This window comes from Pagrus major, chromosome 11, assembly GCF_040436345.1.
Source record: "Pagrus major chromosome 11, Pma_NU_1.0".
Classification (NCBI taxonomy): domain Eukaryota; kingdom Metazoa; phylum Chordata; class Actinopteri; order Spariformes; family Sparidae; genus Pagrus; species Pagrus major.
The window spans coordinates 33,124,435-33,139,102 of record NC_133225.1 but is presented as its reverse complement, the minus strand read 5'-3'; the positions used below and the strand labels follow the sequence as shown (position 1 = coordinate 33,139,102).

Below are 14,668 nucleotides of genomic sequence, written 5' to 3'. Positions count from 1 at the left end.
AGGATTACTGATTTACTCTCCCATAAAGCTGTACCCCATTGAGCTGCTTTACCCCTCAACAGATGATCTGGCTGGTGGCAGAGGTGCGTAGGCAGGAGGCTGGTGGGTGAGAGGCTGGAGAGTGTGGAGACGCCAACACTGGAGAGGAACAAGCAAAAGTGTTAAATCTGGTTGAAAGACAAAAATAACAACAAGGCAAAAACACTAGGATCAAGGCTCGAAGGTTAACTACCATGGTGTGGTGTCAGAAACAATCTGGCAGCGAATGAAGAGTAGACCAAGGTATTTCACCAGGAGTGATGAGGAGATTCGCTGCAGGTGTGTGTGGCAAGCTCCAGCCCTCCAAGAGACACGCCCAGCCTCCGCTGCACCTCTTAAACACACAGGCAAAGGGAAAAACACACAAAGCACAGAAAATCCACCCAAAAACTTCAAATCATGACAGTCATTACACAAACCAACATCTGGCATCATACTAAAGTGAACCACAACTGTTTATCATGTTTATGCTATCATTTCATGTGCAGCGTATTTGTTTATTATGCTGTTAATGCTGCATGGATACATTTAGCAAATGACTTAAAACTGTTCTAAAATGTTCTCCCATGTCTGCCTCTGTCTTGTCTACAGGTCTTGCATTCACAACGCCTGAGTGAGGAACCACCATGGGCCATCATCATGTCATCAGGGGCTATAGCCTCTGGTCACTGCACTTGTATGGCTGGCATAGCGGAGACATGCCCACATGTTGCAGCTATTCTATTTTAGTTGGAGGCGGTAGTCCGATGCAGGGAAACAGCAACAGTGACTGGCCAGCCCGAATACTGTATGATACCCATCAGCATCACAAAAGTGGGAGCAGGACACAGAATAGACTTCATTTCCCCAAAATTAAATGCTTTTGTATGCATGGCACAACACCTTGCTAGTACAGTGAAATGTTGATTTGAACAAGGGAAAAAATCCAAAACACATTTATGGAAAAGTCTTTTTGCATACTTTATTGATTATGTAAGAACAGGATAAATGAGAAGGAGAAGGTCATTTTAAAAATACAAGAGTATTAATTATTAGTGGGAAACTACAAAACAGAGTGTTTAAGGAGTAACTGACATACTGTAAAAGAAGCATAATGTTACATAACACATGGAATTCATCAGCACACAGCACTTTTCTAAACAACAGTTGGACATTGTTTTGTCAGTGCACAGCAGACAGTGACAATCTTGTCCAAAAATCATCACATTGACATCATCACCATCACATGGTGCAAGGTACATCTCCTTTCTCTTATTTGATGTTTCCTCGCTCCCCAATTGAACCAGAAGTCGTTCCTGTCCGCCATTTTGCAGGACCGAGGACCGAGGAGCGATCTCTGTGGAGCTCGCTCTGACATCATGCACACCTGGAAATCTGGAAAAATTTTAATAATGTAACATATCAAATGCGACGCTCAGGAATGATCAGCCTCATACATCCATCCATCCATCCATTGTCTACCGCTTATCCGGGGCCGGGTCGCGGGGGCAGCTGCCTGAGCAGGGATACCCAGACTTCCCTCTCCCCGGACACTTCCTCCAGCTCCTCCGGGAGGATCCCAAGGCGTTCCCAGGTCAGCCGGGTGACATAGTCACTCCAGCGTGTCCTGGGTCTTCCTCGGGGTCTCTTCCTCCCGGTGGGGCATGCCTGGAACACCTCCCGAGGGAGGCGTCCAGGGGGCATCCGATACAGATGCCCAAGCCACCTCAGCTGACTCCTCTCGATGTGGAGGAGCAGCGGTTCTACTCCGAGCTCCTCCCGCGTGACAGAGCTCCTCACCCTATCTCTAAGGGAGCGCCCTGCCACCCTGCGGAGGAAACTCATTTCGGCCGCTTGTATCCGGGATCTTATTCTTTCGGTCATGACCCAAAGTTCATGACCATAGGTGAGGGTAGGAACGTAGACTGACCGGTAAATCGAGAGCTTCGCCTTTCGGCTCAGCTCTCTCTTCACCACGACAGACCGATACAACGACCGCATTACTGCGGCCGCCGCACCGATCCGCCTGTCAATCTCACGCTCCATCCTTCCCTCACTCGTGAACAAGACCCCGAGATACTTAAACTCCTCCACTTGAGGCAGGAACTCTCCCCCAACCTGGAGGGAACAAGCCACCTTTTTCCGGTCGAGAACCATGGCCTCAGACTTGGAGGTGCTGATTCTCATCCCAACTGCTTCACACTCGGCTGCAAACCGCCCCAGAACATGCTGGAGGTCCTGGCCCGAAGGAGCCAACAAGACAACATCATCTGCGAAAAGCAGGGATGAAATCCGGTGGCTCCCGAACCAGATCCCCTCCGGCCCATGACTGCGCCTAGAAATTCTGTCCATAAAAATAATGAACAGAACCGGTGACAAAGGGCAGCCCTGCCGGAGTCCAACATGCACTGGAAACAGGTCTGACTTACTGCCGGCAATGCGAACCAAGCTCCTGCTCCGGTCGTACAGGGATCGTACAGCCCTTAGTAGAGGGCCCTCGACCCCGTACTCCCGAAGCACCCCCCACAGAATGCCACGAGGGACACGGTCGAATGCCTTCTCCAAGTCCACAAAACACATGTGGACTGGTTGGGCAAACTCCCATGAACCCTCCAGCACCCTGCTGAGGGTATAGAGCTGGTCCAGTGTTCCACGGCCAGGACGAAAACCGCATTGTTCCTCCTGAATCCGAGGTTCGACTATCGGCCGAATTCTCCTCTCCAGTACCCTGGAATAGACTTTACCAGGGAGGCTGAGAAGTGTGATCCCCCGGTAGTTGGAACACACCCTCCGGTCCCCCTTTTTGAATAGAGGGACCACCACCCCGGTCTGCCAGTCCAGAGGCACTGTCCCCGACTGCCACGCGATGTTGCAGAGACGTGTCAGCCAAGACAGCCCCACAACATCCAAAGACTTGAGGTACTCGGGGCGGATCTCATCCACCCCCGGTGCTTTGCCACCGGGCAGCTTCCGGACTACCTCGGTGACTTCGGCTTGGGTGATGAATGGATCAACCTCCGAGTCCCCAGCCTCTGCTTCCTCTATGGAAGACGTGTCAGTGGGATTGAGGAGATCCTCGAAGTACTCCTTCCACCGCCCGACGATATCCCCAGTCGAGGTCAACAGCTCCCCGCCTCCACCGTAAACAGTGTTGGCGGGGTGCTGCTTCCCCTTCCTAAGGCGCCGGATGGTTTGCCAGAATTTCCTCGAGGCCGACCGGTAGTCCTTCTCCATGGCCTCCCCGAACTTTTCCCAGGCCCGAGTCTTTGCTTCCGCGACCGCCCGTGCTGCAGCACGCTTGGCCTGCCGGTACCCGTCAGCTGCCTCAGGAGTCCCCCGAGCCAGCCAGGCTCGATAGGACTCCTTCTTCAGCTTGACAGCATCCCTTACTGTCGGTGTCCACCACCGAGTTCGGGGATTGCCGCCACGACAGGCACCGGAGACCTTACGGCCACAGCTCCGAACAGCCGCGTCAACAATGGAGGCGGAGAACAAGGCCCATTCGGACTCAATGTCCCCAGCCTCCCTCGGGATCTGGTCAAAGCTCTCCCGGAGGTGGGAGTTGTAGACCTCCCCGACAGAGGGTTCCACCAGACGTTCCCAGCAGACCCTCACAGTACGTTTGGGTCTGCCAAGTCTGTCCAGCTTCCTCCCCTGCCAGCGAAACCAACTCACCACCAGGTGGTGATCAGTTGACAGCTCAGCCCCTCTCTTCACCCGAGTGTCCAAGACATACGGCCGGAGGTCAGATGACACGACCACAAAGTCGATCATCGACCTCCGGCCTAGGGTGTCCCGGTGCCATGTGCACTGATGAACACCCTTATGCCTGAACATGGTGTTCGTTATGGACAAACTGTGACTGGCACAGAAGTCCAACAACAGAACACCACTCGGGTTCAGATCAGGGAGGCCGTTCCTCCCAATCACTCCCCTCCAGGCAACACTGTCGCTGCCTACGTGAGCGTTGAAGTCCCCCAGCAGAACGATGGAGTCCCCAGTTGGAGCACTCTCCAGTACCCCTCCCAGGGACCCCAAGAAGGCCGGGTACTCTGCACTGCCGTTTGGCCCATAGGCCGAAACAACAGTGAGAGACCTATCCCCGACCCGGAGGCGCAGGGAAACGACCCTCTCGTTCACCGGGGAAAACTCCAACACATGGCGGCTGAGCTGGGGAGCTATGAGCAAGCCCACACCAGCTCGCCGCCTCTCACCGCGGGCAACTCCAGAGTAGAAGAGAGTCCAGCCTCTCTCAAGGAGTTGGGTTCCAGAGCCCAGACTGTGCGTGGAGGAGAGCCCGACTATCTCTAGCCGGTAGCGCTCAACCTCCCGCACCAGTTCAGGCTCTTTCCCCCTCAGCGAGGTGACATTCCATGTCCCCATGGCTAGAGTCACCGTCCGGGGATTGGGTCGCCGGGGCACCCGCCCAGGACAGCCACCCAAATCACACCGCACCGGCCCCTTCTGAACCCTCCTGCGGGTGGTGGGCCTACTGGAGGGCGGGCCCACGTCGCTCCTTCGGGCTGTGCCCGGCCGGGTCCCGTGGGCAAAGACCCGGCCACCAGGCGCTCGCCTGCGAGCCCCAACCCCGGGCCTGGCTCCAGGGTGGGGCCCCGGTGACGCCATTCCGGGCGACGTGCACTTCCTTGATGTATTCTTAATCATAAGGGGCTGGAACCGCTCTTAGTCTGACCTGTCACCTAGGACCTGTCTGCCTTGGGAGACCCTACCAGGGGCATTAAGCCCCGGACAACATAGCTCCTAGGATCATTCAGGTACTCAAACCCCTCCACCACGGTAAGGTGTCGGTTCAAGGATAAAACAATTAATGAAGTTGTTTGTGGTCATTTTGTAGTCCTACAATCAGACACATTTCAACACATTTTAATTTGATGATGAACCAGGAAACAAACTAAATATTTTTATATTTGGAAGTGGTATATATGGTTTTGATGGTATGCACTTGAGTTTAATCTAGTATCTGTCTTCACTCTGGAATAAAGCTCCAGTGATGTAATATCAGTCCAATCTGCTACAGCGTGTGTAGAAGATGTGTAGAAGAGAAGCTTCATTTGCACGAAAATGAATAATCAGGATATCATCAGCTGACATCACATCCCGACATGTCCAATGAGAGATAACTGTGAGACTGAAACAAGAACTGGACTATAACAGATATAAAGGACAGGATTGGTTGTATTGTAGGACACAGACAGCAGCTGAAAAAATGCAGAGTATTAACTGCAAAAGAAATCATACTACTATTCTCAGCCATCCGTGAATCAAGTTCCGCACAATCTAATTTCCAAGCGTAGGTCTAAACTATATTCACTTTAATCATGTAAATGTCTGAACTAATTACACTACAAACTACAAACAAAGACACATGTTTGATTTTATCACAGTAGAGATGGATCACAGGTAGGCCTATATCCATGGACACCGTGGGAAATCTGTGTTGGGCGGTCTAGGTCATAAAACTCAACACTGTGATTAAGATCAGATGAGCTGCTGGTGGGTGAAATAATACATGTCATTCATGAGGAAAACATCACATTACCTGCACTATAAGAAACGATATAAGTGCGTCTCTCCGTTAACGAAGCTGTGTGCAATTAAGCACGCGGCAGAGCAGTTTAACTTGATTATTTAAATCCATCAACAAGTTTTAGTTCTGTGTTATAATTTAAAGATATATAGATAATGGCATTTTTGGCATAAATTCATCTGACGTCTCTACAGCTGTTAAAGCAGACTGACAGCTGATCCAGCAGAGAGCAGCTGCAGCTGTCATCAGAAATGGACGCAGAGGAAAGGACTTCTCATTTGTCTTAAAACGTGGTTTCCTCGCATTTCTCCCCAAATCCTCGGTGGGCGCAAGGAAAGGACGCAAGTGAAGGAAACTTGGAAGCAATTTAGGTGAAATGAGAAGCACCAAATCATACCATATTAGATTCGTGTCCGACTTGATCCCGACTTGCTCTGACGTCATACACACGTGGGCAACAGTAATCTCATGGGATCGAGGCGGCTGCAGTTTTTGGAGCCAGGCGCTGCAGTTGCTCTCCACCGACCGACTGGCTGCCACCTGATCTTTCAGCTGATTAGTTTAGATGTTGACTTAACAATATGACGTTTTACAGAAACTTTTGTATTTTTGCTGTACTGGAGAGATGTTGATCTTATTTGTCTGATTTTCAAGTTTTAGGCTATTCTCTTAACAGAAGACATGCCGTGTGTCCAGTATGGAGTCTAAAGAGCCCACATTCATATTCTAAACAGCACACATTAAATAATCGTTTAATGAAAAAATCAGAGCAAGGGAAGTGGAAGCCTTCACAGAACATGTAATGCTGTGCACAATAACATCAAAATCACACGGAAAGATGTCAGAGGAGACAGTCTGCCTTTCTTGGACTGTGCAGTACACATTGAAGAAGACAGAAGCCTCAACATTGAGGTGTACAGAAAACCTACACACAGATCAATACTTGCTCATCACCCACTGGAGCTGAGCTGGGGGTCATCAGAACCTTAAACCATCGGGCTGAGACCGTGCCCACTAAGAAAGAGGGGAAGGAGAAGGAACAGAAGCACATCAGGGGAGCACTTAAAACCTGTGGCTACCCAAACTGGACATTTGTCAAAACCTCTAACAGACCCAGAGCAGAAAGAGAGGAAGAGACAGAAAAATGTAACAACATCATCATTCCCTATGTCGCAGGAACATCTGAGAAACTCAGGAGGATCCTCAATAAACATATCCCAGTTCACTTTAAACATACCAACACGCTGAGGCAGAAACTTGTCCATCCGAAGGACAAAACACCCAGGCATAAACAGAGTAATGGAGTTTATGCTCTTCACTGCAGCCAGGACTGCACAGATTTGTACATTGGGGAGACAAAACAACCTCTCCATAAACAAATGGCACAACACAGGAGGGCCAACTCCTCAGGTCAAGACTCTGCTGTCCACTTACACCTGAAGGAAAAAAAAAATCCTTTGAAGACAACAATGTAAACATCTTGGCCAGAGAGGACAGATGGTTTGAAAGAGGAGTAAAAGAATCCATCTGTGTCAAACTGGAACGATCGTCTTTAATCAGAGGAGGTGGCCTAAGACATTACTTATCACCCACCTACAATGCTGTACTGAGTTCTCTCCCCAGACAGCTTAACAACCATTCACACCTGGGCTCACCTAGCCCTAACAACCCACATGAAGGCCGGTTAAGTCAATGACCCACACGTGTCCTTAACGACTCTGAAACTCAGAGCTCACACGTGTCCCTAACGACTCTGTAAGGACACTCCCACACAGAGTTTAAAAGCCTGCAACTCCCCTCCAGTTAGTTAGAACTGAAGAAGCCTCTTGGATGAGAGGTGAACCGTCTTCAACAAACTGAAACAAGTGCAGCTGCCTACGATACAGCACTTACAATTAATAATCGTTTTCTATATTAACATTGCACTAATTTAAATTGGCCTGTAAAATATTTAACAACACAAAAACTTGTGGTAAGTGGGATGTGAGGATTCAGATGTGAAGCCCCGAGAGTATAAATATCTGACAGATCAATAATAAAAACTATTGTCTTGTATTTCTTTCCTTCATGTTGTACTGTTAATGTATTCCATTTATTAATGTACTCAGACGACTTTATTAATCCTTTTGGGAGGTTCCCTCAGGGAAAAGTAGTCTGAGAGGGACAGGTCTGCTCAGATGATTTATAAACAGCAGCACACTGACACGCTGATTTACGTGGGAATTTGTGTAAAATGGAGGTTGATCCATGAACAGAAATAACAGATCTGGCCGACGGAAATAACAGGTCTGGCCGACAGACCTGATGAAGCATGAATTCAGGCTTTTTACAAGGCAGCATGATGATGTTATTTCAGCATCCTTTTGATCCATTTACTGCAGTCAGATCACAGAAAAAATGCTTCACTTCAAACAGATTAATTCAGTCTACATCTACTTGCTGGTCACAGTAACTACTCATTGATTTTAACACACCAATTGAAAAACTGCCCTTCACTGGAGACAGATGGACAGGCGCTCTGCAGCTGAGAACTGGGCACTGGTCAGCCTCGGGTAGTGCTGGGAGCTGGGAACAAAGTAACGCAACACAAATATTTTCTCCACGTTTGGTCTGAACTGGTACAGTTTAGTCCCGTCCTTTCTTGTAATTGAAAACAAAACCTATATTTTGTCACAGTTTTTATTATGAAAGATCTATTTTTAACTTGTCAATGTCTTGTCATAGTCATGGAAAAAAGGTCGTTGACGAACATTTTTCGTCATAGTTTTAGTTAACGAAATTAACATTGTCATTGTCTCTGCCATGGTTCTGAGTCGATGTTTGCTGATTTTCCTCTTGTTCGATTTACCAGTGTTTAACGTAATTCTTCCATGTGCCTTGGGATCGCCTCATCTGCCAGCCCGTCTGCCAGCTTATCCACCGTGCATCCCAGCAAATCTCCATTTTACCAATGCTCTGCCTTCTTCTCCTCACCTCTGTGACCGGTGCTAAAATAAAACTTTCTTATTGCATCATTCCCCATGTCTGTGTCTGCACTTGAGTTCTCTTAGCCACATTGTGACAGAATGATCCAGCCAGACATCAACCCAGCAGACTCATTTGATGATTTTGGACTTTATATGCCTCAAAGATATTTAAAGGCTATGAGTGACAATCACATAGAGGCAGTCATGTCTTTTGCACACACACATTTTTCCTTAAAGCCTTGGTTGAGACTCCATACCTGGAATGGGCCACAGACTTCCTCAGCAAGCCCTCAGTCTCCAGCTGTCAGCCCAAGCCCCAGCCCCAGGTTCCTGTGTCAGCTAGCTGTCAGCTTGCAAGACTCCAGATAGAGGCCCCTAGATTGCCCCAGTTGACATCTCGTCTGTTCCTACATCAGGGTCCCAGCTGATGTCATTTCTCCATCTGCGTCTGGGGTCCGGGTCAAAGCCTCTCCTGTTCCCGTGTGGGAATTCCCGGTCGACGCCTCTCCTGTTTCTGGGTCAACCATCAAATCTCTTGTTCCTGGGTCAGCCTCCGCACCTCCTGCCCCTGGGTCTACCTATGCCTCTCATGCCCCTGGGTTGACCAATGCCTCTCCTGCCCCTGGGTCTGCCGACCTGGTCGGTGGTACAGCGGACACCTGCTCCTGGTTCCCTGTTGGCAGCCCAACCAACTCTTGATTCTGGTTCTCTGTTTGGGGCCTGCTAGTCTCTAGTGCTGCAGTCAGACTCGGGTCCTGGTCTCAAGCCAGGTTGCCCGCCTTTCAAGGGGTTCTGCCTTTGTCACCCACCTCCAGCCCAACCTCCAGAGGGGTTCCACCTTCACTGCTGGCCTCTGGCCTGACCTCCAGAGGGGTAAGACTGATCCTTATTCTTCTTGTTGTAGATGAGGTTATCCTCTTAGAATTAGCTTTGTAGCCTTAAAGCTGGGGTTGGTAAGATGGAAAAAACGTCAAGTCCAGGCAAAATTTTGAAAGTATCCAGCCAGTAAATACCACCCCCTGCACTCAGGCCTCTCTCCAAAACCATTCCACCCAAACCATGAACGTGCACTGTTGACAACTGCCAAATACCAGCAACGGAGTCCGAGTCGTCACGAGTGGTCGGAAAAAGAGTGTGTCAGTGTAGCATTTTCATCACAACATCTAACTACAACTACCTCATGTCTAATATAATCATATTGAATGTAAACAACAAAAACAGCCATTGCTACTACTGATAGCCATCAGGCTAGCTTTGTTAGCATTCAGAAATTGTTTTGAAAGTGTATTTTGATGTTGTAACTTATTGCTGGTTAGCTAGCGGCAGCTGGCTATGGTAATATTAGATAGTGCTAAGCTAAACAAGACTAGTGGTGGGCCTGCTACATGTTTTTTTTTCTGTTACCCTGTGATTCACAGACAAACGTGAATATTGTATTAGACTCATGATGATACAATGTTTTGCATGTTAGAATGCATGTTAGTATGCTGAGGTCAGTGTTGGCCAACAGGTTAGGCTGTTGATGTTGTTGTTTTCTCAATCCTCTACCGTTTTGGCGGTGATTGTCCTGTAGAAAGAATAGCACAATTACTTATCTGTCAGTAAATACAGCTTTTCAAGGACCTTGAAATTATTTTCAATTTATTATTACACCACAATTTTGGTTGCATTTTATGCAGTGACAAATATTCCTGACATCAACCAGATATAGCCTGTTACATTCATTTTTACCAATTCTACTTTTCTGGGGGGTTAGCAAAATTTGGTGTAATTTTCATAGTTTCACGTTTTTATTATTTTTACTATTCATTTTGACAGTAGTGTGTACAAGCTCTACTTTTTTGTTGTTGTACACCTTGGAGTACCTGGCATAAGAGTAGGGAGTTCCAGCTTGGTGAAACTTTCAGATTACTTTACAACTTTACCTGTCCAACTCCTCAACTCCTGTGACTGAAAAGTCATCATTCCTGCAAAAATTATAATAATTACAGAAAACTGGATATAGATGGAAAACTAAATGTGGGTGGCAAGTGATTATTTGAGGGGATTGGAAGGTGCATTCTGTGTTCCCCACATTCTACTTTGGCCAGCTGACACACAGAACATGAATTGAAATGCAAAGTCTACTTTCTTAATGTCTTACTAATATGTAATAGTCTCAAGTGGTAGGCTAACATGTGACTGCTAGGACCAGTACTTGAAGCATTTTCCTGGTGCAGCATTTTCCTTTTTGTATTGTATCCCTGCTAAGGAGCACATTCATGCACATAAAGCAAACCAACTTGATAAGAAAGAAGGACAAATGTATGTATGAAATGTATCCATCAGAGATACATATTACATGAATAACAGTGGTTTGATCCATGTTGTTATCAGCATCAAGTTACCCTCACCTGTCAGAGAGAAACATCAGGGCATGGTTCTGCTGTGAACTGACGCTTCAAGGCTGGAAGTTGATGCGTCCCTCTCATAACTATAGGACACAGAAATAGGAAACATCAGCACATTTGTAAAAAGTCCAATTCAGTCTATATGAATGAACGTCACATAATTACCATCAACATCTGCTTACAACTACAATGCAAACCATATTCACAGATATATGCAATCTCCCCTTGACCTCTGAACAGTGGACTTGGCCTTTCACACGTGTAGCACACAAGAATTAGTCCTCCTCTCACATACGGCTCATCTGGCTAATGTCCAAACAGCCCAGGGTAGCAGTGCATGTGTGAACACTGCTACATGGATTAGATCCACAGTACCTGTAAACGTTGGCCTGCGTGTAAACGGTGACGTTACATGTAAATATGTTTCATACGGCAGTAGTCATAGCTAGCTAGCTAACGTTAGCTTCAAGCTGATGATGCTAACAATGTTAGTGTTGAGCTAATACATATGACAGCAACATTAGCTAATGTTAGCTACGTTGACTACATAATGCAGAGTAATAATACATTTCCCTCAACCAAAACATACCAGCTCATTACCTGTCCAACAGAGACACAGCTACCATGACGTCCGTTTTCAAGCCTTCGACTCCATCAGTTGTCTCCATCGTTGAACAACCACTCCAGTGATGACTCGTTTCACCTATTGAGCTATCCAACTTCTTTTTGTTTGTAGCCTTCTCCAGTTCCGTCTCTCTTTTCTTGCTCTGTTTGGCAGTACAAGCTGCTGAGGTACAGCTGCTAATGAAAAGTGTGTCTGTACTGTCTCTGTCATTCTTGACCATGATCAATGAGCTCACTCCACCACAGCTCCAGTAGTGCGGTAGTAGACTCCGGTCACGCTCAGTGAGTGATGGGGGAGTCAGCGCGGGGTGGGCAGGTAAGCACAGATTGATGTTCAAGGCTGACACTTTGATATGTCTGGGTCATTTGTCTGCAACCCTAGGCTGCAGCACCCTACTTCCCATATGCATTTCCCTTTATGCAGACATATGCACAGTTACATGAAACAAACCAGTACAATAAGCACTCATCTTGGCCCTCGTTAATACCAAGAAAACAATTATCATGAACCAGAAATCAGGAAAAAGCAATCAATCAATTTGACTTGAACTGGCTACCACTCATCAGCTTCCTGCTATCTTGACTCAATCTTTTTTTTTACTTCTCTTTTATTTTAGCATATATTATAGTGTACCAACCATTCACACTGACACAAATCTAAACAGCTGTATTGGTTTTCCATTATGTATGAGTTGATCTTAACACCCCTACCTTCCAACAATCATGAGTTCCCTCTCTGATGCTTTAGGCCTGGCTCTGTGGTAGAGATCCAGAGTAAACAGAGTGGAGCTGCTGTTAAATATGGAAGTAAGAGATGACATCAGAGCAGCTAACATGACTGCTAGCATCAGACCACGAAGACCTGCAGAGAGAGAAGGGTCAAAAAGATGGCACAGTCATGAGAAAAATAGGGTGATTAAACATAACATTGATGTTTACATACTACAATCTAGGGTTCCAAAAATTGTTAATTTATTATTAAATCATTTTGTATATTTTTCCTTTGTAAATGAACAAAGGGAAAAACAAAAAAATGCAGAAGCAAATACAAGCAGAGCAAACATTGATTTGACACTGATCTGATTTGACTGATCTATACACTGTCTCAATCAGGGTTTGTTGTCCATGTGTGAATGTTAGTCAAACACTTAATTTTAAGAGATCATATGCAAAGACAGAACATTTCATATTCCGTTTTGTCATGTGGTGGAACACCAAAAAAGAAAAAGAAAATTAAAACTGCAAGTAGTGATGAATGGGCCCTCACATGGGGCATGAGACAGCAGCTGAACTTCCACTGTTTGACCTGTCATGCGTTTTGGGCACTGCCCAGAAGTGCCCACTTCCTGTGGCCACTATGTGGTGGTAGAGAATCTCCTCACTAATTACACATTAGGTCGAAGTATATCAAGACTAGACAGAACCATGAAAATGTTATGTAAATCAAAGAATGACTGATATGAGATCATGAAAGACCAGGAAACCCCAAGTATTTTTGTTACGTTATGGCATGGGGGAAAAATAGAAGACAGACGTCACCCTGACACCACACTGAGGGCAGCAAGACAGTAGATTGTCTTCTCCTCACTGGCTGTTGCCAATCATGATGGTGATTCTGATTTTTGCAAAAGACTCAGACAATGAACAGACAGCTGCATGAACAGACATTTTGACAATGTTAATATTCACTGTCTCACAGAGCCAGGCCCAGGTACCTCATTGGCAGTTAGGGGGAGAAATATGAAATTATTACTTTATACAAGTCCTGGTTAGGGTTCGGATAAGTGCAAAGGATAAGTCTTTGCAATCTCCCCAAAAGTGACATGAATCGTGTGTGTGACATGAATTGGACGTAGACAAGATGGTGCCGGTGTGTGGCCTGCAGTCTGCTGCTGTCAGCTTTGTTTGTGTTTATGTTGTTTCTGTCACTTCTGTCACAACTCTGCACTGGTTTATGATCGCCAAGCACTGTTTAACATCTGACTTATCGCTGAAAAGCTGGTGAAATATGACCTGGGTGGGCAGAAAACATTTCTTCCCCCACCCCTATCGGGAATACCTGCTGGCCTCCACCGCAGTCAGGTGCCACTGCTCCTGAGGAGGCGTCATAGGCACCGGGGAAAATGCAGCGGTCTGTCGGTGGAAATGAAATCCTGCCTGGCACTGTCTCCCAGGACTAAGCTCCGTGGCGTCTTGGCAATATATGGATCGGATTTGGATCATCACTGTTTCTGGAGCTCTCTTGATCCTGTGTACACCTGGTTGGTACCTGTTGTCAGCCCGGTTGAGGAGATCCAGACCTCCCATCCTCACTCACCTTGCCTCCGCAGAGCTGGGGTGAATCCCTGAAGCCTTCGGCTGCTGGGTCAAGTACCCTGGACGGCCCGGCTCCAACCAGGTTAGCCCTGGTAAATGCTAGATCGATAGCAAATAAGACATTCATTCTGGATGATTTCTTCACGTCCCGTGGATTGGATTTTCTGTGCGTAACTGAAACCTGGCTGAGTGTTGGTCAGTCAAGCTCTTTCTCTGAAGTTTTACCTCCGGATTGTACATATTTTAGCTCCCCAAGAACTACTGGTTGAGGAGGAGGAGTAGAGACTGTTTTAACTGCAGACAACTGTCGTCAGACTTTAACGTCAGTTTCGAGTTAAATATGTTCGAGTTGGATCAATCAGTACTCTGTGCTGTCATATACTGACCACCTAAATATAACAAGGACTTTATCAACGACTTTTCTGACTTTTTGGCTGGAATGATGCCAAAATATGACAGTGTTCTTATCGTCTGAGATTTCAACATTCATGTCTGCTGTCCAACCAAGCTGCTGGTTAAAGACTTTCTAAATCTTATTGACTCTTTCAATCTTGTACCTTGTGTGACAGGTCCGACACAAGAGCGTGGACACACACTAGATCTTGTGTTAGCATGTGGTCTACCTGTTTTTAACATTGAGGTTTGCAATGCAGTTTTCTCTGATCACATGCCTGTTTTATTTGAGATCTCTCTCCCCTGTTTATCGCTAAACCGTTTGCTCCTGCTCAGCGGCGATGTATGTTCTCTGCTGCTTTTGAGCATGTTGAGACTCACTCAGCCCCCCTTTGTTTTAATACTGAGGAGAT

The 14,668-nt window shown here is 46.8% G+C and overlaps 1 protein-coding gene across 1 annotated transcript in view; it reads right to left on the bottom strand.

Annotated features, from left to right (window-relative positions):
• Window positions 1-14,668, bottom strand: part of slc5a9 (solute carrier family 5 member 9) — a 35,908-nt gene that overhangs the window by 5,368 nt on the left and 15,872 nt on the right. Inside the window, exon 11 of the mRNA XM_073476031.1 lies at window positions 12,258-12,408. Within this exon, the coding sequence (XP_073332132.1) occupies window positions 12,258-12,408 (151 nt within the window). The remainder of the gene's footprint in view (window positions 1-12,257; window positions 12,409-14,668) is intronic.